At 42.0% G+C, this 24,588-nt stretch overlaps 1 protein-coding gene across 1 annotated transcript in view; it reads right to left on the bottom strand.

The window, feature by feature from the left end:
* Positions 1 to 4,394: 4,394 nt before the first annotated feature.
* The window catches only part of URI1 (URI1 prefoldin like chaperone), a 62,675-nt gene continuing 42,481 nt past the window's right edge, over positions 4,395 to 24,588 (bottom strand). The window contains exons 5-11 of the mRNA XM_067471132.1: positions 23,381 to 23,472; positions 21,939 to 21,999; positions 21,083 to 21,287; positions 18,466 to 18,757; positions 15,060 to 15,202; positions 12,032 to 12,299; positions 4,395 to 5,285 (exon numbers count right to left, since the gene is read on the bottom strand). Coding sequence (XP_067327233.1) covers positions 5,097 to 5,285; positions 12,032 to 12,299; positions 15,060 to 15,202; positions 18,466 to 18,757; positions 21,083 to 21,287; positions 21,939 to 21,999; positions 23,381 to 23,472 — 1,250 coding nt within the window. The 3' untranslated portion in view covers positions 4,395 to 5,096. The remainder of the gene's footprint in view (positions 5,286 to 12,031; positions 12,300 to 15,059; positions 15,203 to 18,465; positions 18,758 to 21,082; positions 21,288 to 21,938; positions 22,000 to 23,380; positions 23,473 to 24,588) is intronic.

Here is a 24,588-nt window from a genome sequence, read left to right as displayed (position 1 = left end):
ACATGACCTTGGAGGTGTCTATAGACAACACTGGCTCTATGACTTAGAAATTGAGATGAGCACCACCACCCGTCAGACACGACTAGACTGGGGTGGTGGTTTACCTTTACTAAGGAACAATACTATGGTGAATGACATCACTATTAGCATAGAGAATTACACTGATGTTAAGTGACTGTCCATCCTGAAACGCTTACTTGCAGGTAGCAAAACAGTCAGGTCTAGAGACAGTCCATCATCAAAAGCAGCAGGGTCAATGCCATGGACTTTGATTAGTTCAGTGGAAAAGGGAACTCCAACTCTGGATTTACTAGAGAGTGTAAGAACAGCTAGAATCGGGACCTGTTTTTTCTAATTAAGCAGTAGATTTAGATTAGATCTCAACCCCTTTGTTATTTAAAATACATATTCATGGCACTCTTATTTTATAGATGCACTGTTCTGGTTACAAAATAGCTCCAACTTTTCTAGGACATAATTTCATTTTGTTTAGCCAAGAATTCATTAAAGAAGCTATAAATAACCTCCTTTAAATATTTAGCCGTGAATAGAGGGTGGACTGGCATTGATGGCTTATTTTAGTACCAACGCAATATGCTTTAGAACCATAAAATCCACATTTCAGCGTGTATCAAGCTAATGATTAACACCTCCAACGAGGTTTGCGATACCCAGTTACAACGTGTGTGTCTTCCAGCTTCTGTCCCAACTGCTGTTCTCATCCAAGGAAACGGGATTAGGTCCCTTCTGCTTTGGAAAGCCGTAGGAGTTAGACCGTTGCATTTTTGGTTTCAGATAAAGACCTCCAGTAGGGCCTGCCGTCCACACCTAAACCAAAAACCAACAGCTTTGCTCAGATCCAACTGTGATAATAGGACCACCAATGTTCCAAGACTGACAACGAGGCGATCTCTCGTTGTCAGAGTAGGATTGTCTTCCAAGATCGGTGTCCTGGCGGTGGGTCCGTAGGTGACTGTGGAGCCCTATTCTTGATGGGCATGTTCTCCCTCAGTGAGGGTATCTGTTTCCAAGTGGAAGGTGGTCCCGGTCGAGGTTGGCTTGACACGCCTTCCTCTTGGCACGTTTCTCTCTTTCGCCCTCCATTCGTGCCTCTTCAAATTCTACAGCATTGCTGGTCACAGCTGACCTCCAGCTGGAGCGCTCAAGGGCCAGGGCTTCGCAGTTCTCAGTGTCTATGCCAGAGTTTTTAAGGTTGGCTTTGAGCTCATCTTTAAATCTCTTTTCCTGCCCACCAACATTCTGTTTTCCATTCTTGAGTTCAGAGTAGAGCAACTGCTTTGGGAGACGGTGGCCGATCCAGCAGAGTTGATGGCGGAGGACCATTGCTTCAGTGCTGGTGGTCTTTGCTTCTTCCAGCACGCTGACATTTGTCCGCCTGTCTTCCCAGGAAATTTGCAGGATTTTTCGGAGGCAACACTGATGGAATCATTCCAGGAGTTGCATGTGATGTCTGTGGACAGTCCAAGTTTAGCAAGCGTATAGCAGGATTGGGTGGACAATAGCTTTATAAACAAGCACCTTGGTCTCCCTACGGATGTCCCGGTCCTTAAACACTCTGTGCTTCATTCGGAAAAATGCTGCACTCGCAGAACTCAGGCGGTGTTGTATTTCAGTGTCAATGTTGACTTTTGTGGAGAGGTGGCTGCCAAGGTGGTGGAAATGGTCAACGTTTTGTAATATTACACCATTAAGCTGTATCTCTGGCATCGGAGAGAGATTGGCTGGTGACTGCTGGAAGAGCACTTTGGTTTACTTGATGTTCAATGATAGGCCAAGCTTCTCATATGCTTCTGCAAAGGTGTTCAGAGTAGGTTGTAGGTCTTCTTCTGAATGTGCACAGACGTTGTCATCAGCATATTGGAGTTCTATAACAGATATTGTAACCTTGGTTTTGGGCTTTCAGTTTGCTGAGGTTAAATAGCTTGCCATCTGTCTGATAGATGATTTCCACTCCTGTGGGAAGCTTCCCATCAACAAGATGAAGTATCATAGATGGAAAATAAGGTTGGGGCAATAACACATCCCCGTTTGACACCTGATTCCACCTTCAATTGGTCACTTTGGATTTGCCAGCAAATACTTCTTTTGGTTTCAGGGTTTTGAATATAGAAGTGCACAGTAGATTGAATGGCACGTGAGTCTCGAGTCGATACGGTTATGTGGACTGGACAAGACAAGTGTTGTGGCTGAGATGTTCCGTGATGATGAGGATGATGGGATTCAGATTCCTGGCTCTTTTTCTGTGCCTCAGATCTCTGGGCCTGCTTCTAGGTCTTTTTCTGAGGGTCCCACAGACAGTGCGGAGTCAACACAGCGGTTCTCAGAAGAATTTTAATGAAGGAGATAGCGAACAGGTGGGGAAGCTTTTGCCTCCTTCCCACGCTGATACTGAAAGTGCAGAAAGCCTTGATAGTGACCTGACCTGGCAGGCTCGTCTTGATTTGCGGTTCAGGCGGAGTTCTCGCCTGGTCGGTAGACGGGATTCCAGCTCGGGCCAAGGTCATCACAATGCGTTCATGTTAGTGAGAACATAATGTTTTCATGTTAGAAAGGTATTTAGGCTTCTTGCAAACTAAGGGGAAGTGTCAGTTCAACGTAGCTTATTAGCCTGGAAACTTCATGGATTACCTTAGCTGGCAAGCAGCACGCTTGGGATTTCTTACATTGTGATTCTTGGGGCAATTGTCTTTGCTTGTAACTTGTTTTTACCTGAAGCTCTTTGGAACTGTATTCTGCATTTTACCCGAATCTTTGGAACTTTGCAATGCTTATTCTTTATTTTGACTTGGATTTTTTTCCTCAATAAACTGTAAAACTACAGCTCTTGTGTGGTGGTGTTTGGAAGCAAGGTGAAGCTTACTCTGAGTTGCAACAAGATTCCAATTATTATTATTATTATTATTATTACAGGTACTTTTACCCCACCCTTCTCAACCCCCGAGGGAGGACTCAGGGCGGCTTACAAAAAAGGCACAATTCGATGCCTATACAATTTACACATAATATACAAAACCATAGTTTAAAGCAGTTATCACAGTTAAAACAATCAACAACTAGTACATAACACATCCTGTAAAACTACTCCCGTGCTCAGCGTTCCGTTTTTCCGAGTTCCATAGTTCTAATCCGTTAATCATTTCCTAATCATCGTCAAGTTCTTTCTTTATCTGCCCGATTGTCCGAATGCCTGGTCCCAAATCCATGTTTTCAGTTTTTTCCTAAAGGAAAGGAGCGATGTTGCAGATCTAATTTCCCCGAGGAGTGAATTCCACAGGCGGGGGGCCACCACCGAGAAGGCCCTGCTCCTCGTCCCCGCCAACCTCACTTGTGATAGAGGCGGGGTCGAGAGCAGGGCCTCCCCGGAAGATCTTAGACTCCGGGGTGGGACGTAAAGGAAGATCCATTCGGACAGATACACTGGGCCGGAACCGTATAGGGTTTTGTAGGTCAAAACCATCACTTTGAATTGTGCTCGGAACTGGATCGGCAGCCAGTGGAGCTGACACAACAGGGGGGTGATGTGCTCTCTGTATGACGCCCCGGTGAGCAGTCTGGCTGCCTCCCGCTGGACTAGTTGGAGTTTCCGAGAAGTCTTCAAAGGCAACCCCACGTAGAGTGCGTTGCAGTAATCTAATCGGGATGTAACAAGAGTGTGGACCACCGTGGCCAGATCCGACTTCCCGAAGTACAGGCGCAGCTGGCGCACAAGTTTTAATTGTGCAAAAGCTCTCCCAGCCACCGCCGACACCTGGGGTTCCAGGCTCAGCGATGAGTCCAGGATCACTCCCAAGCTGCGCCTGTACCTTGGGTCCAGGATTACTCCCAAGCTGCGCCCGTACCAATGAAATAGAATAGTAAGATATGCGCTAGCTCTGTCTGTCCTTGGTCTTCTCTGTTACATAAACTGCAGACAAAACAAACTGCTATTAAATGGCAGTTAGAAGGAAAGGCTGTTGATTTTTGATCACTTACCAAAAGTAAACTGCTTCTAATAGGAAGAGCCCAAGTGGCCACGAAAGCAACTATGTGGCAGATACAGTGGAAGAGCAACTCCCTTTCCGATTACGAGCAATTCTGTATCTTGAACACACGTTGTGGAAGGGGCCACAGCTACAGCAATATGTTTCTAAACACAAAAGAAGGGGAGTGCCTCTGTGCAGCTAAGGCGCTTTCGGTTTAGGGTTAAGCTCTTCTCTTCAGGAGCACGTAATCTTCTCTGACATTAATAGACATTTGTTACAAAAGAAAGGAAGAGAATAACCTGCTTTGCACTGTAAAGTTCAGAAAACATCTCAAGGAATTTAGAAATTGAAAAAAAAAACAACCCTTCTCCTCCATTCTGTATTACGACCCAAAGAAAAGTACTCTCAATATTCTGGAATTTTATTTTTCTTTAATTGAAAAGTTTAATTTTACAAAATACCATTTTATTTCCTCATCAAGAAACATCCCTGCAAAGTGCATGAACACAGCGTTCTGTTTCGTAGATGCGACACAAGTGAAGTCTTCAGACAGTTTTTTTTATCTTAAAATGCAAGTAGGAAAGAAATGATTTGTCAGCACAGACACCTAAAAGCAAATCCTACAAAAACAATGGGGGGAAAAATACAAGTGAATCTTAAAACGCTAAAGCAAGTCGTGAAATATAATTGTTGGCTCTATTTGAAATTCGGGAAGTTTCTGTCAAACGACCCATATGGCATGTGGAACATCACATCTGGTACAAAACGGCTTCTATTAGTTTTAAACACAAAGGAGAAGGGGGAAAAATCCTTATGAAGATTATTCTTTTGAAAATTATTCCAAGTGCTATTATCGTAAGGCAAACATGTACAAAGGTGCTGACTGCATACAGAGAGTCTAAGAAAATATGGAGAATATTGTAGTTCGTCCTCACAGATTCTCATATATATATATATATATATATATATATATATATATATATATGAGAGAAAAAGAAATACCCATCAATGAGATGTCAAAACATGAACAATATCGAATCAGCAGAGTCCACCCTTTAGTTCACTAGATGTAACCCATCTTACATATAATGCACTTTGTTGTCTTAATGGGACCTATGTTTTCTGTCGTATTCTGGCTGCTTTGAATTTCGAAACCCTCTTTGTAGCTTCTTCCGGTGCTTCTGAGAGCACTTCCTCGGCTTTCCGCTCAGGAATGGTAGGCAGGACGGGATGCGCGAGGATCGGGTGCAGCACTGAAAGCGGGGACAAGGGCTCCTTCTCCACCACCGTTCCCGAGAAAGCCTGCAAGACAAAGAACATCTCCAAAATGAGCCCCTGACTTCCAGTTGTAAAACTAACCCTGTTAAACATGCTTTGCTATATTTATTTATTTGTGGTGCTTCTACCCCGTCCTTCTCAACCCCCTAGGGTGGCTCAGGGCGGCTTACAAAAGGCACAATTCGATGCCTAACAATTACAACGTACAATGCAATATATAATACACAGATTTACCACATAATATCACAGTTATAACTAATTAAAACAATCAGACAGTATACTAGCAGCCATAAAAACAACTTGTGGTCAGTGTTCACCAAATCCAAGTCCGTAAACCATTTAGCATTGTCATTGTCCTTTCCTACTCTGGTCATTATTAGTTGTCTTTGTCCATCTGCCAGCTTACCCGAAGGCCTGGTACTACATCCAGGTTTTTAGCTTCTTCCTGAAGGAGAGGAGGGATGTTGATGTCCTAATTTCCCCGGGGAGTGCATTCCACAGGCAAGGGGCCACCACCGAGAAGGCCCTGTCCCTTGTCCCCACCAGTCTCTCTTGTGATAAAGGTGGGGCCGAGAGCAGGGCCTCCCCAGAAGATCTTAAGCTCCGAGGTGGGACGTAGAAGGAGATACGTTTGGACAGGTACGATGGACTGGAGCTGTATAGAGTTTTATAGGTCAAGACCAGCACTTTGAATTGTGCTCGGAACTGGATCGGCAGCCAGTGGAGCTGACATAGCAGGGGGGTGGTATGCTCCCTGTATGACGCTCCAGTGAGTAATCTAGCCGCCGCCCGTTGGACTAATTGAAGTTTCCGAACAGTCTTCAAAGGCAACCCCACGTAGAGCACATTGCAGTAATCTATTTGGGATGTAACCTGGGGTTCCAGGCTCAGCGATGAGTCCAGGATCACTCCCAAGCTGCGAACCTGCGTCTTCAGGGGGAGTGTATCCCAGTCACACCTACCACTGCTATGTCAAGTACCTGAAAACCGCTCTTTAAAACCAAAGGAAGAAGTTGTCATGGACCTGAGAACTCTGGCCAACTCAAAACAGTAGTAGAGCACCAGCCTTAAGCAATGGCACATATCTGCAGCCATAACCTGACTCAGTACGAGCAGGGAATCTATGACGCTTTAAAATATTGTCGAACTACAACTCACATCATTCTGACCAGACATTATTGCAGATGGGACTGATTTATTTATGATTTATTTTAAACATTTATATTCCGCCCTTCTCATCCCGAAGGGGACTCAGGGCGGAACACAGCATATATATGGCAAACATTCAATGCCGGGACACAAATTCATATACACATACATAAACATTAAAAACCCCAGGTCTCGGCGGTGGCCGGGAGAGCTTTTGCACAATTAAAAAATGTGTGCCAGCTGCGCCCGTACCTTGGGAAGTCGGATCTGGCCACAGTGGTCCACGCTCTTGTTTCATCCCAATTAGATTGCTGCAACGCACTCTACGTGGGGTTGCCTTTGAAGACTGTTCGGAAACTTCAATTAGTCCAGTGGGCTAATTGAGCGTCATACAGGGAGCGTCATACAGGGAGCATACCACCCCTCTGCTATGTCAGCTCCACTGGCTGCCGATCCAATTCCAAGCACAATTCAAAGTGCTGGTTTTGACCTACAAAACCCTATACGGTTCCGCCCAGCGTACCTGTCCGAACTGTCTCCCTCTACGTCCCGCCTCGGAGTTTAAGATCTTCTGCGGAGGCTCTGCTCTCGGCCCCACCTCTATCAAAAGCAAGATTTGAGGGGACGAGGAGCAGGGCCTTCTCGGTGGTGGCCCCTCACCTGTGGAATTCTTTCCCCGGGGAAATTAGATCAGCGACATGCCTCCTTTCCTTTAGAAGGAAATTAAAAACAAGGATTTGGGACCAGGCGTTTGGGCAATCTGGCAGATGAATAAAGGACTATGATGACCGATAAGAATAGATAATGTAGAACGAAATATGGACTCTGAGTTGGCGAACGCTGAGCTTGAGATTGGTTTATTGACTGTGATATATATTGATTGTTTTAACTGTCTTAATTGTTTTAATTGCTGTTTTACACGTTTATTTGTATTATTGTGTAGGCATCGAATTGTGCCTTTTTGTAAGCCGCCCTGAGTCCCCCCTCGGGGGTTGAGAAGGGCGGGGTAGAAGTACACAAAATAAATAAAATTTATCTCAATATTAAAATACACCATTTAAAACCGTCCTAGTCATCAGCGTCAAATTTAATGGGCCTGGTAATCTTTCCTATTGCTGCTTTATTGCCCTGTCCAGAAAGCTTGGTCCCACAGCCAGGTTTTGACCATCCTTCTCAAGGACAGGAGGGAGGGGGCCGACCTGATCTCACCAGGAAGGGAGTTCCATAGCCAGGGAGCAATCACCGAGAAGGCCCTGTCTCTCGTCCCCACCAATCGTGCCTGTGACAATGGTGGGATGGAAAGCAGGGCCTCCCCAGAGGATCTTAATCTTTGCAATGGTTCATAGGGGGAGATGCGTTCAGACAAGTAAATTGGGTCGGGGCCATTTAGGGCTTTATAGACCAAAGCCAGCACTTTGAATTGTGCCCGGTAGCAAACTGGCAGCCAGTGGAGCTGGTGTAACATGAGAGTTGTATGCTCCCTGTATGCCGCCTCAGCTATTAACCTGGCTGATGGGAGGTGGAGTTGAAAGAACTACAGCTGAAGAAGTAGTGAAAAATTACCAACCAAAGCAGAGAGTTCAGACAAGGGGAAAGTTCAAAGAGAAAATGCCTAGTAACAAGCAGGCACAGGAGAGGGAGACACAGGAGAGGGAATCAGATGCCGAGGAAAAGCAGGTGCAGGAATACCAGTAAGAGCTGGCACCAGAAGGGAACAAAAGGAAGAGATAGAGATGAGGCATACATTGGAGAAAATGGCCTGAAAATAGCTTGCGGACATGCTCAAGGTGTTGACTACAAAGCTGAGCTGCATCTCAGTTTTGTGTGGCACTTTCTTCTGTACACCCGGCAGGGTGATTTGATCAAATAAACCTGTTGAACAAACTCCTTGCTTCCAGTGTTTGATTGGATAAAGAAACCCTGGAGGTATTTGGACTATTTGGTAATAGAGGGACACAGCAGCACATCTCAACTGAGTCACCAATCTGAAGAGTTACAGGAGAGAAAGGATTTTGAACAAGGGCAATATTTGGTTTCCTTTCTGACACACAATCTGAATAGGATAGCACTGAAATTCTGTGGTTTGTCAGTATCTCTGCCCTATATCACATGTGGATGGTTTAGTACCATGGCCTTTTAAAATTGCTTCAAGATGACAAGTTGCAAACAAATAGGGCATCTGCACATTGTATCTCTCCCCCCTCTCCTTCAGAATAGGCTCCATATATCTAATAAGACAACCTATTAATAATACTTTTTGGCCTTTTCTCTAGTCCTAAATTCAACCACATAAACAGTCACCACGTGCAAATGATAATCCAGAGATGAAGAATAAAATGGCATTTGGAATCAGAATGTTTGTTGTCACTGACAAGAAAGAACATCAAGTTTATGGGGGGAAATAAGAACAGCTGGGTGGAAAAGAAGAAAAATCAAAACTGTATAACCCAAGAAAGCAAGAAATAAATAGAACCAGTCCCTGAAGATTTGTGGAGTTTCTCCCTTCCAACTGGGACCACAGAAACCATCTAACCAACTGTTGTCTATTCCGAAAGTCATGAGACTCCATGGTCTCAAGGTAGAGGTCTTTTCCTGCCTTATAACTGGAGATGCTGAGGACCAAACTTAGGACCCCCTGTACGCAAAGGCATGTGTTTTTAAAGGAACTCAAAGAAGTCATTCTAAAGCTATCAAAGAAGATAGAAGACATGGTCAAGAATGGGTTGAGTCAAACTCATAATCAAAAGCTGTGTCGAATGCTGCTAACACAGCAGATGAAAAGGTACAGAGGGATTAGGTGGAAATAGAGTTATGATGCATCTTTGTACCATGTTTTTCAATATATGTATTTTATTGAATGTGTTTTGATTGTGTTGTACCCCGCCTTGAGACATGAGGATTAGAATAATAATAATAATAATAATAATAATAATAATAGAATCATAGAATCAAAGAGTTGGAAGAGACCTCATGGGCCATCCAGTCCAACCCCATTCTGCCAAGAACCAGGAATATTGCATTCAAATCACCCCTGACAGATGGCCATCCCGCCTCTGTTTCAAAGCTTCCAAAGAAGGAGCCTCCACCACACTCTGGGGCAGAGAGTTCCACTGCTGAACGGCTCTCACAGTCAGGAAGTTTTTCCTCATGTTCAGATGGAATCTCCTTTCTTGTAGTTTGAAGCCATTGTTCCATGGCGTCCTAGTCTCCATGGAAGCAGTAAACAAGCTTGCTCCCTCCTCCCTGTGGCTTCCTCTCACATATTTATACATGGCTATCATATCCCCTCTCAGCCTTCTCTTCTTCAGGCTAAACATGCCCACTCCTTAAGCTGCTCCTCATAGGGCTTGTTCTCCAGACCCTTGATCATTTTAATCCCCCATGCTGTTTAACATCTACATGAAGCCGCTGGGTGAGATCATCCGGAGTTTCGGGGTGCGGTGTCATCTGTACGCAGATGACGTCCAACTCTGTCACTCCTTCCCACCTGCTACTAAGGAGGCTGTCGAAGTCCTGAACCGGTGCCTGGCCGCTGTGACGGTCTGGATGAGGGCGAACAAACTGAAATTAAATCCAGACAAGACAGAGGTACTCCTGGTCAGTCGCAAGGCCGAACAGGGTATAGGGTTACAGCCCGTGCTGGACGGGGTCGCACTCCCCTTGAAGGCACAGGTTCGCAGCTTGGGTGTGACCCTGGACTCATCACTGAGCCTGGATCCCCAGGTTTCGGCGGTGACCAGGGGAGCATTTGCACAGCTTCGGCTCGTGCGCCAGCTGCGCCCGTATCTTGGGAAGTCTGACTTGGCCACGGTGGTACACTCTTTGGTCACATCCCGCCTCGACTACTGCAACGCTCTCTACGTGGGGCTGCCCTTGAAGACGGCCCGGAAGCTCCAGCTAGTCCAGCGTGCGGCAGCCATGTTGTTAACCGGAGCGGGACGCAGGGAGCACACAACGCCCTTGCTGTCCCAGCTCCACTGGCTGCCAATTAGCTACCGGGCCCAATTTAAGGTGCTGGTGTTATCCTACAAAGCCCTAAACGGTTCCGGCCCAAAATACCTTGAGAACCGCATCTCGGCCTACGAGCCCACGAGGACCTTGAGATCATCCGGGGAGGCCCTTCTCTCGGTCCCGCCTGCCTCACAGGCACGCCTGGCGGGGACAAGAGAGCGGGCCTTCTCGGTGGTGGCCCCCCGGCTGTGGAACTCCCTCCCTGCTGAAATCAGACAGGCGCCTTCCCTCATGGCCTTCCGCAAGGGCCTGAAAACCTGGCTCTTTGAGAAGGCCTTCAACTAAGTGCTATGTTTTTGGAATGACCACCGGAATGGACCATGACTACGAGATTGATTATGACCCTAAACAAGACGAAGCGGATTTTTAGTTAAGTAGCTGTGTATTAGTAAGATGTGTGTTGTGGTCCTGATTTATTGTAACCTGTTGTCCTTTGTGTTCTATGTTCTGTACACCGCCACGAGTCGCCTTCGGGCTTGAGAGTGGCGGTTAACAAGTGCAAATAATAAATAATAAATAAATAAATAAATAATCGCCCTCCTCTGGACAAAATAATAATAATAATAATAATAATAATAATAATAATAATAATAATAATAATATAAGAACAACAGCAGCAAGCCAGTCAAGGTGGCCCCAGTGGTGATCAGCACACTGGGTGCAGTGCCTAAAGATCTTGGCCTGCACTTAAACGCAATCAGCGCTGACAAAATTACCATCTGCCAGCTGCAGAAGGCCACCCTACTGGGATCTGCACACATTATTCGCTAATACATCACACAGTCCTATATTGTGATCCAATACAACAGCCAGCAGAGTGATCTTGTCTGTTGTGGACTCATCTTGTTGTGTTTATGATAATAATAATAATAATAATAATAATAATAATATAGCGCTATAAGGTTCCAAACAATGCACAGATAACACAATTTGTGTGAGTCTCAGATGCCACAAAAAAGTGAAGCTTCCTTTCACGATGACAGGGAATCATTAAGATATATCACCATATGCACATATATTTAATGCCATTTTTATGTAATGTGGGCTCACTCACTGTGGTATTAGCGCCTTGAACAGGAGATTTGGAAGGCTAGAAATGTTGTCACAGAAGATTTCAGACAAGGTACTTATATCCTTGTACTCTTTGGGGATCTAGATCTGCAGAACCCTTCAGAATTATTGGAGGATGTGTCATATTGAACTCATATATTTCCGTGAGCAAGAAAACTCCAAGCACTGAAGTACCAAACTGCATGAAAATTTGTAAACAGCATTTATTTCTAGGAACATGATGAATCAATGCTAAGTGGCACTGGCTCTCTAGGATTTCATGCCAAAGTCCTTATCAGACCCGTTCAAAGACACCTCCAACCCATGTGTTCTGAATGTAACTAAAGAAGACTCTTCAAGATGTTCCTGAATTCTTCTATCTTAAAAGAGAAAAATGTGCCTCCAGAGAAAAATACACTGCTTCTTAAAAAGTGTTGCTGTTCTCCCCAAGGAGTAACCCATTGTGAATTATGAAGTCAAGTCATGAGAAAGGAAATTAATGAAGATGTCTTACTTGTCCTAACACATCTTTCAAAATAGAAGGAAATCTCTTCCTGTACCTCATAGATTCCTGACGTGAGTGATGGGATTCTGGAAAGATGTTCCTGCTCGCCCTCTTCCTCCTCCTCCTCCTCCTCCAAGATCCCTTCGCTGTTGTCGCTGTAGGTGGCTTCGTCGTAGCTGACGCTCCTCAGAATTCCTCGTCTGTCGTCAAACTCGGCCGTGCTGCTCTCGCTGGTATCGCTACAAACACTATTCTCTCGGCTTCGAGACTTCAGGATTGATTTACGAGGGACATATTCTCCATTCACAACATCAACAAAGACTCTGTAAAAGAAAATGTTAGCTTTAATAAACTATGCAGAGGGAGGGGAGAAGAACCTCATGACAAATTCACAATCCTTTCCGTTATGTCTTGGGTACAAATTTGTTATGACAACTTCGCCTACTCAACTTTGTAAGTATAATATTAATAATAATAATAATCCAGTTCTTGTGGTTTTTTTGTGGGCTATATGGCCATGTTCTAGAGGCATTTCTCCTGACGTTTCGCCTGCATCTATGGCAAGCATCTATGGCAAGCAAGTGAGGATGCTTGCCATAGATGCAGGCGAAACGTCAGGAGAAATGCCTCTAGAACATGGCCATATAGCCCGAAAAAACCCACAAGAACTGAGTGATTCCAGCCATGAAAGCCTTCGACAATAATAATAATGTCCTAGCTAAAACCTTTTCAAATATAAAAGATAGGTGGACTGTATTCTGCAACTCTTACACTTCTTTTTTGAGAAGTTAATGATCATAACTTCCCTTTGGAAGCAAGCATCCTCAGGGAAAACGGATACAGAAACTCTCAGATGTGGTGGGATTTTGGCCTGCATCAAGAAGAGTCTAGTGTCTAGATCCAGGGAAGTCCTGCTCCTCATGCTCTATTCTGCCTTGGTTAGACCACATCTGGAATCACACTGTGTCCAATTCTGGGCACCACAATTGAAGGGAGATCTTGACTCTAAGCTGGAATGTGTCCAGGGGAGGGCAACTAAAATGATCAAGGGTCTGGAGAACAAGCCCTATGAGGAGCGGCTTCAAGAGCTGGGCATGTTTAGCCTGCAGAAGAGAAGGCTGAGAGGAAACATGATAGTCATGTATAAATATGTGAGAGGAAGTCATAGGGAGGAGGGAGCAAGCTTGTTTTCTGCTTCCCTGGAGACTAGGACACAATGGAGGAATGGCTTCAAACTACAAGAAAGGAGATTCCATCGGAACATGAGGAAGAACTTCCTGACTGTGAGAGTCGTTCAGCAGTAGAACTCTCTGCCCCAGAGTGTGGTGGAGGCTCCTTCTTTGGAAGCTTTTAAAGAGACGTTGGATGGCCATCTGTCAGGGGAGATTTGAATGCAATTTTCCTGCTTCTTGGCAGAATGGGGTTGGACTGGATGGCCCAGGAGGTCTCTTCCAACTCTTTGATTCTATGATTCAGAAGCCTTAGCTGACTTGGCCAACAGTCAGGAATTCTGAGAGACTACATCTAAAACATCTGGAGGATCATTGGGAGTCACTGCTGCACATCAGTTGAAGGATTTTTACTGGAGGATCTTGTACTCTAGGCTGCCAAATGAGGTATTTCCAAATAGGAAGCTGAGATCTGCTACATGCAGTTTTTTTACTCAACCAAATTATGGCCAATCTCTTTAGAAAACAGGTTGAAAGAGAAAAAAGATATGAATTTTTGTAATGGAATACTATCATCCACTTTAGAAGTTCTATGCTTAATTCATGAAAACATATTCTTGCTTCCATGAAGGAAACACTTAATTGCTCAGTTGCAGCTAATGTTCATTTACTCCCATCTAAAACTCTTCTTCAAAATGGTATCTACCTCTGCTTCTTCAGCAGATGACTCCCAAATGGAGCGTCCTGACCCCAAATTGAGCTCCCTTAACTCAATGCTGGGATTAATGGGATAAATGCTGGGATAAATGGGCAACAGTAAAACCTTTCCAAATGCCACCTAGTGGCTGTTGTAGACATTTACATGAATTTACAATCTGCAGCAAATAATGATTCAGCTGGATTGTTGTCAGTTTTCTGGGCTGTATGGCCATGTTACAGAAGCATTTTCTCCTGACATTTCACCTGCATCTATAGCAGGCATCCTAAGAGGTTGTGAGACCCTCACATCTATGGCAGGCATCTTCAGAGATTGTGAGACCTTCACATCTATGGCAGTCATCCTTAGAGGTTGAGACCCTCACATCTATTGCAGGCATCCTCAAAAGTTGTGAGATCCTCACATCTATAGGTATCCTCAGAGGTTGTGAGCCCCTCACATCTATGGCAGGCATCCTCAGAAGTTGTGAGACCTTTACATCTATGGCAGGCATCCTCAGAGGTTGTGAGACCCTCACATCTATGGCAGGCATCCTCAGAGGTTGTGGGACCCTCACCTTTATGGCAGGCATCCTCAGAGGTTGTGGCAGGCATCCTCAGAGGTTGTGAGATCCTCACATCTATGGCAGGCATCTTGTGAGATCCTCACAATCTCTGAGGATGCCTGCCATAGGTGCAGGCGAAATATTAGGAGAGAATGCTTCTGGAATATAGCCATACAGCCCAGAAAACTCACAACAATCCAGTGATTCCAGCCATGAAAGCCTTTGACAATACAATGCTTCAGCTGTACTTCATAAAAAAGAAACATCAGCCTATTTAGCAAGCTCACGCCAATGCTGATTTAGCATGTTAAAAAACACAGATCTATACGTTTGGCCACAGAAATTGAACAAACATCATTCCTGAATATATAGTTTCTAGAAAGTAAATCATATTTTTGTTTGTGCAGGGCTTTCTCACCACATTGTTTCATTGAAAGTATGCACATTGTTAGTTTTGAGCACAAAGTTGCTAAAATATCTTGAACTGCTTCTCTTGTTGTTGTTGTTATGCAGGAACCCTAACCTGATTCTTTCTAGGTTATCTCTGTTCGAAAACCTTTTATTCGAGAAGTAAAGTTTAGGAATAAAGGTAAGTTATACATGAGATAATACATAATATATTCCCACAAGGCATAAGATTATTCTTACACACCGGTAAATGTCTGCTGGTGTTTTGATGCTGGGCAGCTCCGTAGACGCGTGTCCGTTGCCATTGCTGTTCTTCCGTTTTCGTTTTGCCTCTTCTTTCTTTTCACTGAATTTTAACGTCGTATTTTTCCCCGTGTTTATTCGTACCTGAAATTAAGGGAACTCTTCGGTTTGTAACAGAGTAAAGATCAGCCAATAAAATTCCATATTGATTATTTTCCTAAGTGAATAAAACTCAATTCTTGCTGAACTTCACTAAGAATTCCCCTTAAGAACCTGAGCGCGTTCATTTTCCATATGTAAACAACTAGAATTTCTCATCGAAAACAAGAGATATTCCAACAAAGGGAGAACGCGGCCCACGAGTTGGCAATTATGAAAAAGCTAACTAATTACGTTAAGAGTTAAACAAGGCAGACAACACTGGAATGCTTTCTTCTAGATCAGGACATTATTTGTGCAACACTGGCAGAAAGGGAGGAAGGGGCACATATTTCAAAAGACACATCATATTTATTTGATATGCCATAAATCAAAAATTACAGCTCATGATTTATAGATTCATTCCATAATGCATCATAATCATTGTGCTTTTATTAAAATGATAGCCAAATTGTTTTAAAATAAGCAGCACTCTAACAACAAACACACAAACAGGACAGACAAGGGGTGGTTGTGAGTTTTGCAGGCTGTACGGCTATGTTCCAGAAGCACTCCCTCCTGACGTTTTGCCTGTATCTATGGCAGGCATCTCCAGAGATTGTAAGGATAAAAGATAAAGCTTTTTCCCTAGTTGTGTTCAACTCTGGGAGTTGGTACCCATCGCCATTTCTAAGCTGAAGAGCCGGTGTTGCCCATAGACACCTCCAAGGTCATGTGACTGGCATGACTGCATGAAGCACCATTACCTTTCCTACTGGAGCGGTACCTATCTACACACATTTGCATGTTTTTGAACTGCTAAGTTGGCAGAAGCTGGGGCTAACAACAGGAGGTCACCCCACTCCCCGGATTTGAACTGCCAATCTTTTGGTCAGCAAGTTCAGCAGTTCAGCGGTTTAAGTCGCTGCATCACCGGGGGGGGGGGGTCCCTTCTATTGGATTACTCCTTCCCATTTCCCAAATTAGGAGGAATATTTACTTCAGATAAGAAGACTGAAAAGGAGTCAAAGCCATGGCTGAATGGAAAGTATTTTCCATAACTCAAAAACCACTGGACGAATTGCCACCAGATTTGGCCGCAAGACACCTACTAATCCAAGGAGTGACCATCACTCAAAAAAATTGATTTTGTCATTTGCAAGTTGTAGTTGCTGGGATTTATAGTTCACCTACAATCAAAGAGCATTCTGAACTCCACCAACGATGGAATTGAACCAAACGGGGCACACAGAACTCCCATTGCCAACAGAAAACTCTAGAAGGGTTTGATGGGCATTGACTTTGAGTTTGGGAGTTGTAGTTCACCTACATCCAGAGAGCATTGTGAACTCAAACAATGATGGATCTGGACCAAATTTTGCACAAATATTCCATATGTCCAAATACGAACACTGGTGGAGTTTGGGGGAAATAGACCTTGACATTTGGGAGTTGTAGCTGCTGGGATTTATAGTTCAATAATTACAAAAACTGCAGATTGCAAACTCATAGATAATTGTGATCTATGAGTTCTGTAACGAGCTTGTCCTCTCACTACAGAGCCTAGGCTGTTCACAGGAATTGGATCCAAAGACTATAAATGCAGATAGAAACTTACTACAGAACCAATAGCTACTAATTAGAACTGAATTCAAGCATCATAGATAAGACTAACTCCTGAAGAAGATATTACGAAACAAGGGAAACAACCCGGGAGACCTTTTTGTGTTACTATTCCTGACGTCATATATTGATGAAGAACTTTCTACAATATAGAAATTGTTATTTTGGAAGAAATTGTTATTTTGCATTTAACAATATTTGAGTTACTATTTCTGACGTCATTTACTTATGACAAATCTCCTGGTATATAGTAAATGTTATTTTGGAAGCTTTTCATTGTGTTGACAAAATATTGATAAACAATCTTTCATTTATAAACAGTTACTAATTAATCATGTTAATGTTCCCACGTCACATTTAATGAAGAATTTCCTGTAATATAGAAATTGTGATTTGCAATCTGCAGTTTTTGTAATTGTTGTTATAGATATCTGTGCATGTTACACAGGGATTTATAGTTCACCTACAATCAAAGAGCATTCTGAAACCCACAAACGACAGAATTGGGCCAAACTTCCCACACAGAACCCGCATGACCAACAGAAAATACTTAAGGCCATCCAGTCCAACTCCCTTCACCAGGGCAAGAAAACGTAATCAAAGCCCTCCTGACAAAGATCCATCCAGCCATAGATATAGATAGATATAATTCACACACACACAGATATAGTATCATAGATTTGAAAGGGACCCCTAAAGAAGGACAATGATATGTTGCATGTTCCAGAGTAGGTAAACCACATCAACGCCAACAAAGAAACAACAAGAAATACTGCTTACCCACAAGCATAAAGACATTACATATATTAGAAACCAACACTTTTTTATTACTTTATTTTCCAGTTCACCAGGCTGGGCCACAGCAAAGCATGGCAGGGGACGGCTAGTCCATCATAGAATTTATTTTATTTATGTATTTCGAATACTTCTACCCCGCCCTTCTCAACCCCCGAGGGGAGACTCAGGGCGGCTTACAAAAAGGCACATCTTGGTGCCCACACAAATACAATAACACATAAAAACAGCAATTAAATGGTCCACAATTAAAACAATTAAAACAACAATATATCTCACAATCGATAGCCAATCTCAGTCACAACGTTCGCCAACTCAGAGTCCATATTTCGTTCCACCTTGTCCAATTCCTATCCGTCGTCACAGTCCTTTATTCATTTGCCAGATTGCCTGTTCCCACATCCATGTTTTTAATTTCTTTCTGAAGGAAAGGAGGGATTGCTGATCTAATTTCCCCGGGGAGTGAATTCCATAGGTGAGGAGCCACCACTGAGAAGGCCCTGCTCCTCGTCCCCGCCAATCTCACTTGTGACAGAGGCGGGGCCGAGAGCAGGGCCTCCCCAGAGGATCTCAAACTCCGAGGAGGGACGTAAAGGGAGATGCGTTCGGACAGATACGCTGGGCCGGAACCGTGTAGGGTTTTGTAGGTCAAAACCAGCACTTTGAATCTTAAGCAGTTCCACATAATTTGTGGCAGCTATAAAAACAATGTTTCTGGAGTAGAACAATCACTTTCAAAGTAAGTACCTTTCTAATCAAAGTAACACTTTCAAACCAGGAACACATTTTTTTCAATATTTTTTACATATAGTGTAATTAATCGCTATAACACAAATGCTTGCAATACTAACCCTTTTAGGTTCCACAGTATGGGAGAAATATATTGTTGGTACAGCATTCTCAGCAATGACTACATCCTCCTCTTCCTCTTCCTCCTCCTCCTCCTCATCACTGCAACAATGTCCTGGGCCATTCAGCTGACCTCTGTGCAATGCAGAGTTGGCCACTTCTTTCTGAAAGTTGCCCTGAGTATGAGATTCGTCTTCCTCATGAACTGTATTCACATTTGTCTTCTTGTCATCTTTCTCTTCTTCTTCAGAGGAAGAGGCATCATCTCCATTTGCCTGAATGGCATCGGAAATCCTAAAGAGGAGAAACATCAGTCTGAATCAGAGGAGTAGCTAAACTGTAGAATTAATGTATTTATTTACTACATTTATATCCCACCCTTCTCACCAAAAAAGGACGACTCAGAGGGGCCATCAGATTGATTCGGGGTACATCTGTACTGTAAAATTAATGCAATTTAGCACCACCTAAATTGCCTTGGCTCAATGCAATTGAATCATGGGAGTTATAGTTTTATGAGGCCTTTATTTCTTTCTTTCTTTACAGTATTCATATTCTGCCCTTTTCACCCCGCAGGGGACTCAGGGCGGATTACAATGTACATATACATGGCAAACATTCAATGCCATAGACACACAACATATATAGACAGACACACAGAGGCTATTTTATTTAACATTCCAGGGGAGCTGTTGCTTCAACATCCGTTTGTAACACTGATGAAGTACTTCCTTATTCTTTTGCATACTTGCTGGAGATTTTTATGGCATCGTAAATCAGTTAAATTAGCCTCCCCACATAAGTGGTACCTAAATTTCCGCCTTGTCTCCTGTGCTATTCTAATAATATAATATAATATAATATATTTTATATACATATAATATTTATAATAGTATAATGCAATGCACTATGATACCAATAATAATATATTATAATTATATATTTATATTACATGTAATATTACTAATAATATTACAATATAATGGTATAGTACAATATAGTAATCTTTAATACTGATATTGTACTATGCTGATAATATAATATATATTGTGTGTGTGTGTATATATATATATATGTGTGTGTGTGTGTGTGTGTGTATGTATGTGTATGTATATATATATATATATATATATATATATATATCTTGTAAGCCGCTCTGAGTCCCCTTCGGGGTGAGAAGGGCAGCATATAAATGTCGTAAATAAATAAATACTAATGAAAATAATCAACTACAACAGGAAAATACATTTATAATATCCAAGCTAATTTGACAATAGGACTGTTTGCTATTGTTTTTTTTTTTATTGACTTAGCAATACGTAATGCAGATAATTTTAGATGGAAAATGTTAAATGAAAAATGTTAAATCATGATGTTATGTGGCCAAAAACTGAAATAATCACAGGTCACATTCACAAAAAGTGATCTAAGTTACATTTAGTTTACTTACAGAGAAGGCTTTTTAACTTAACCTGAGACTCATGACAGGTGGGGAGGAGGGAGGGGGGAGACCGGGGACATTTGACATGCCCAATGTAACGGTTTATACAGTAATACAGTAATAAGCACAGTAATTATTACTGTGCTTATTACTGTATTATTATAATTACTACTATGCTTATTACTGTATTATTTTTATAATACAATAATACAGTAATAATTTCTGTATTATTACAGTGATCTATATAAATAAAAATGTAATGTTCGTTTGTGGGATTAGCATAACTCAAAACCACTGGACGAATTGACATCAAATTTGGACACAAGACACCTATCAGGCCAACAAGTGACCATCACTCACAAAAACACCGAAAAACACAGCAGAATAGACTTAAAAAGCAAAAAAACCAAAAAAATTACAACGCATGCGCTAAACCACATATATACACATATACACAAATATATACAGACGTATATACACACATATGCACACACAAAACACATACACAGAAAGGGGGAAGGAAGGAAGGAGAGTAGGAGGGAAAGAAAGAGGGAAGGAGAGAAGGAAAGAAAGAAATGTAGAGAAGGGAGGAAGGAGAGTAGGAAATAAAAAAGTGAAAGAGGGAGGGAGGGAAGGAAGGAAGGGGACAAGGAAGGATGGAACCAAGGAGCAAAGGAAGTGAAAAAAGAAACAGGTAGAGGAGGAAGAAAGAAGAAAGGAAAGGAGAAGGGAAAGAAAAAGACAGAAGGAAAGAAAGAGGGAAGAAAGGAGAGAAGGAGGGAAAGAAGGAAGGAAAGAGAGAAGGGAAGAAAGAGAGAAGGAAATAAAAAAGTGAAATAGGGAGGGAGGGAGGGAGGGAGGGAGGGAAGGAAGGAAGGAAGGAAGGAAGGAAGGAAGGAGACAAGGAAGGATGGAACCAAGGAGCAAAGGAAGTGGAAAAAAACAGGTAGAGAAGGAAGAAAGAAGAAGGGAAATGAGAAGGGAAAGAAAAAGATGGAAGGAAGGAAGGAAAGAGGGAGAGAAGGAAGGAGAGAAAGAAAGGAGAGAAAGAGGGAGGGAAGGCTGGCCACAGCAACGTGTGGTGGGTACAGCTAGTACAGTAATAATACAGTAATAAGCACAGATATTTGCAGTTTGGATGTACTAATGGTCAGGCTTTCCGTCCTGGGTTTTCTTACTTCTTCTGGATTGAAAACTCCAACCCAGAGCTCTCAGGATTCCTTTCACATTCACCAAGGGCCTCTTCTTGCTTCTCCAGTTCATCAAGCCTGGCCCAGAGGTCCTCCTCCGTTTTCAGGCTCCCAGCTCCGTTTTCTTGAAGATTTGCTTCAAAAGCAAGTGTTTTTGGTTTCGAATGAGGTTTGTGAGCAGTTCTGTGTTTTCCTGGATAATTAAACACACAAACCACGCTTAAGAATACAGTTACCAAACAAACAAACTTACTCAGATTACTACTTTTGCCAACGAACCAGAGAAGTGTCTCGGGACATCAGTTGCCTACCATTGGCCAAATACAAAAGCACAATTTTGTGCTAGAAATAAGAAAGCAATTACTGGGATATTTTGCATCCATGACACAACAGGTCTATGGGAAACAGCCTCATGGACCATCCAAGTCCTGTACTATCTGTATAGATCAAAAACAGCTAAGATTTCACCTTTCTCAGCCATAGTCAGAGAGACCAGAAACTGAATTAGGCATTTTCAGAAACCAAACATGTACTCTACAGTTAAGAAATAGTTATATGAATGAATGCATTTAAAAAAAAACCCCTAGTAATAAAATAGAATAACTGTATCTTATATATTACATGTAATATTAGTAATAATACTGCAGTATAGTGGTATAGTAAAATATAGTAATATAATAATAATAATAATAATAATAATAATAATATGCTATGCTAATAGTATAATATACTAGCCATCCCCTGCCACGTGTTGCTGTGGCCCAGTTTGTGTATATATGTTGTGTGTGTGTGTGTATATATATATATATATATATATGTTATTTTTATTTAAAAAGAACCTCACCTTTTATTTCAGTGCCATTACTTTCAATTACTTCTCTTATATCGACGAAGTCTCCTGATTCCTAGTTGGAAAAATAGTGAAATAAATGAGTAAACTTAATATACTGGTTAAAGTGTTGGTATATATAGCCAACTAGCCTTAGAAGTTCAAGGTAGCAGTGATCAGTCCACTGCAAGCAAAGTATTGCGAGATCACAAACTATTTGTGAAATGAAACAAGAATCAATGCATTTATAATACTACAAAAAAAACAAGAGTCCTATTAGATGCATATCAGACCCAGGGTTCATCCAAAAGGACTGGCTCTTGAGACTAACAAACACTGAAAAAACACACTGATAAACTATATTATTAGGTCAGTGTTTCTCAACCTGGAGGTTGGGACCCCTGGGAGGGGCTCATAAGGGGGTGTCAGAGGGGTCACCAAAGACCATCAGAAAACACAGTATTTTCTGTTGGTCATGGGAGGTCTGTGTGCCAAGTTTGGTTCAATTCCATCGTTGGTGGAGTTCAGAATGCTCGTTGATTGTAGGTGAACTATAAATCCCAGTAACTACAACACCCAAATGTCAAGGGCTATTTTCCCCAAACTCCACCAGTGTTCACATTTGGTTATATTGAGGATTCGTTCTAAATTTGGTCCAGTTCCATCATCATTTGAGTCCACAGTGCTCTCTGGATGGAGGTGAACTACAACTCCAAAACTCAAGGTCAATGCCCACCAAACCCTTCCAGTATTTTCTGTTGGTCATGGGAGGTCTGTGTGCCAAGTTTGGTTCAATTCCATCATTGGTGGAGCTCAGAATGCTCTTTGATTGTAGGTGAACTATAAATCCCAGTAACGACAACTCACAAATGTCAAGGGCTATTTTCCTCAAACTCCACCAGTGTTCATATTTAGGTATATTGAGGATTTGTTCTAAATTTGGTCTAGTTCCATCATTGTTTGAGTCCACAGTGCTCTCTGGATGGAGGTGAACTACACTCCAAAACTCCAAGTCAATGCCCACCAAACTTTCCAATTTTCTGTTAGTCATGGGAGGTCTGTGTGCCAAGTTTGGTTCAATTCCATCGTTGGTGGAGCTCAGAATGCTCGTTGATTGTAGGTGAACTATAAATCCCAGCAACTACAACTCCCAAATGAAAAAAAATCAATCCCCCAACCCCACCAGTATTCAAATTTGGGTGTATCGTGTATTTGTGTCAAATTTGGTCCAGTGAATGAGAATACATCCTGTATATCAGATGTTTACATTACAATTCACAACAGTAGCAAAATTACAGTTGTGATATAGCATCAAAAATAAATTTATCTTTGAGAGTCATCACAACATAAGGGGTCATGGCATTAGGAATGTTGAAAACCACTGCTCTAGAGGTTTATATGATTTTAAAGCTCTGTTTAATGGAATCTCTTGCTTAATACAATAGTAAAACTCTTACATTGCTCATCTTCTGTAAATCTTCTGTGAATTCAACTCTGGCCTGAAAATTCTTCAAGACTTTTTGCAAATCATCCAGTGTTTTCCTGACATCTGAAACGACAAAGAATCCGAATGCAACAGGAAGCGAAGGCAAAACGAAGAATATTAACATTTTAAATGGAGCTGTTTCACACCTAAAAGGAAATGCTTGATAATTAGAAAAAGAATAATTTCTTTCCTGCCTTAGCCTTTAATACTTTTTTTCAAGACATTCATATTTATCAATTGCTGTCTTTTCTGATCACCAAAGTGCAGGCACACATTGCAATTGGTATAAACCTCCCTCTTGATACGGGATTTGGAAGCAAGATATCAGATATTTGTAGGACTTGATGTCTACATCAAGTTTGTGGTAGAAACCTTTTTCACATCAGTTTTGCATGGAAAAGCATACAGAAACCGGGCCACATGAAAATAATGCCACATTCAGATGAGTCCCAATTCGATGGGTTGAAGCACACACTTAGAGGAGTCAGGCACACTGATTTCAAGGCCTTTTCACTCCCAAATTGTGCAGCTTTAGACTGATTTATTGATCCATATTTACTCTGAAAGATGTCTTGTTTTGTTGACTAAAGGTTACTCACAAATAAACTGAAATTATTATTATTATTGTTATTATTGTTATTATTATTATTTTACTGACACAAAAACAAAGCAAACGAGATCTATATGCTGGATTTCGTATCACAAAATCACAAGTCAAACACTTCCCAAGCATTTAGGACTGTGTGATGAATGATGAGAGCAGATCCAAGCAAGGTGGCCTTTTGCAGTTAACAGATCATGATTTTGTGATGATGGTGATTATTATTTGTTTTCCACTTTGTATCTCTAAAAAGAAACTAAAAGTAGCTTATGGTAAAATCAATACAATGCAATTTAAAACCTAAAAATAAACAAACATTAAAATAGATAATATATATTTAAACATTTTAAAATAACGTTCCCAATTAAAAACCCATTCATAACTAGAATCACAGTACCTCCTGACTTGATCTTAAAACAGATCTTCTCTAAAGGCTGGTTTAGGTTTAGACCAGTATTTTCTGTTGGTCGTGGGAGTTCTGTGTGCCAAGTTTGGCTCAATTCCATCATTGGTGGAGTTCAGAATACTCTTTGATTGTAGGTGAACTATAAATCCCAGCAACTACAACTCCCAAATGA

Source organism: Anolis sagrei, chromosome 8 (genome assembly GCF_037176765.1).
Source record: "Anolis sagrei isolate rAnoSag1 chromosome 8, rAnoSag1.mat, whole genome shotgun sequence".
Lineage (NCBI taxonomy): Eukaryota > Metazoa > Chordata > Lepidosauria > Squamata > Dactyloidae > Anolis > Anolis sagrei.
Note: the sequence above shows the minus strand (reverse complement) of the source record. Positions and strands in the feature narration are given on the sequence as shown.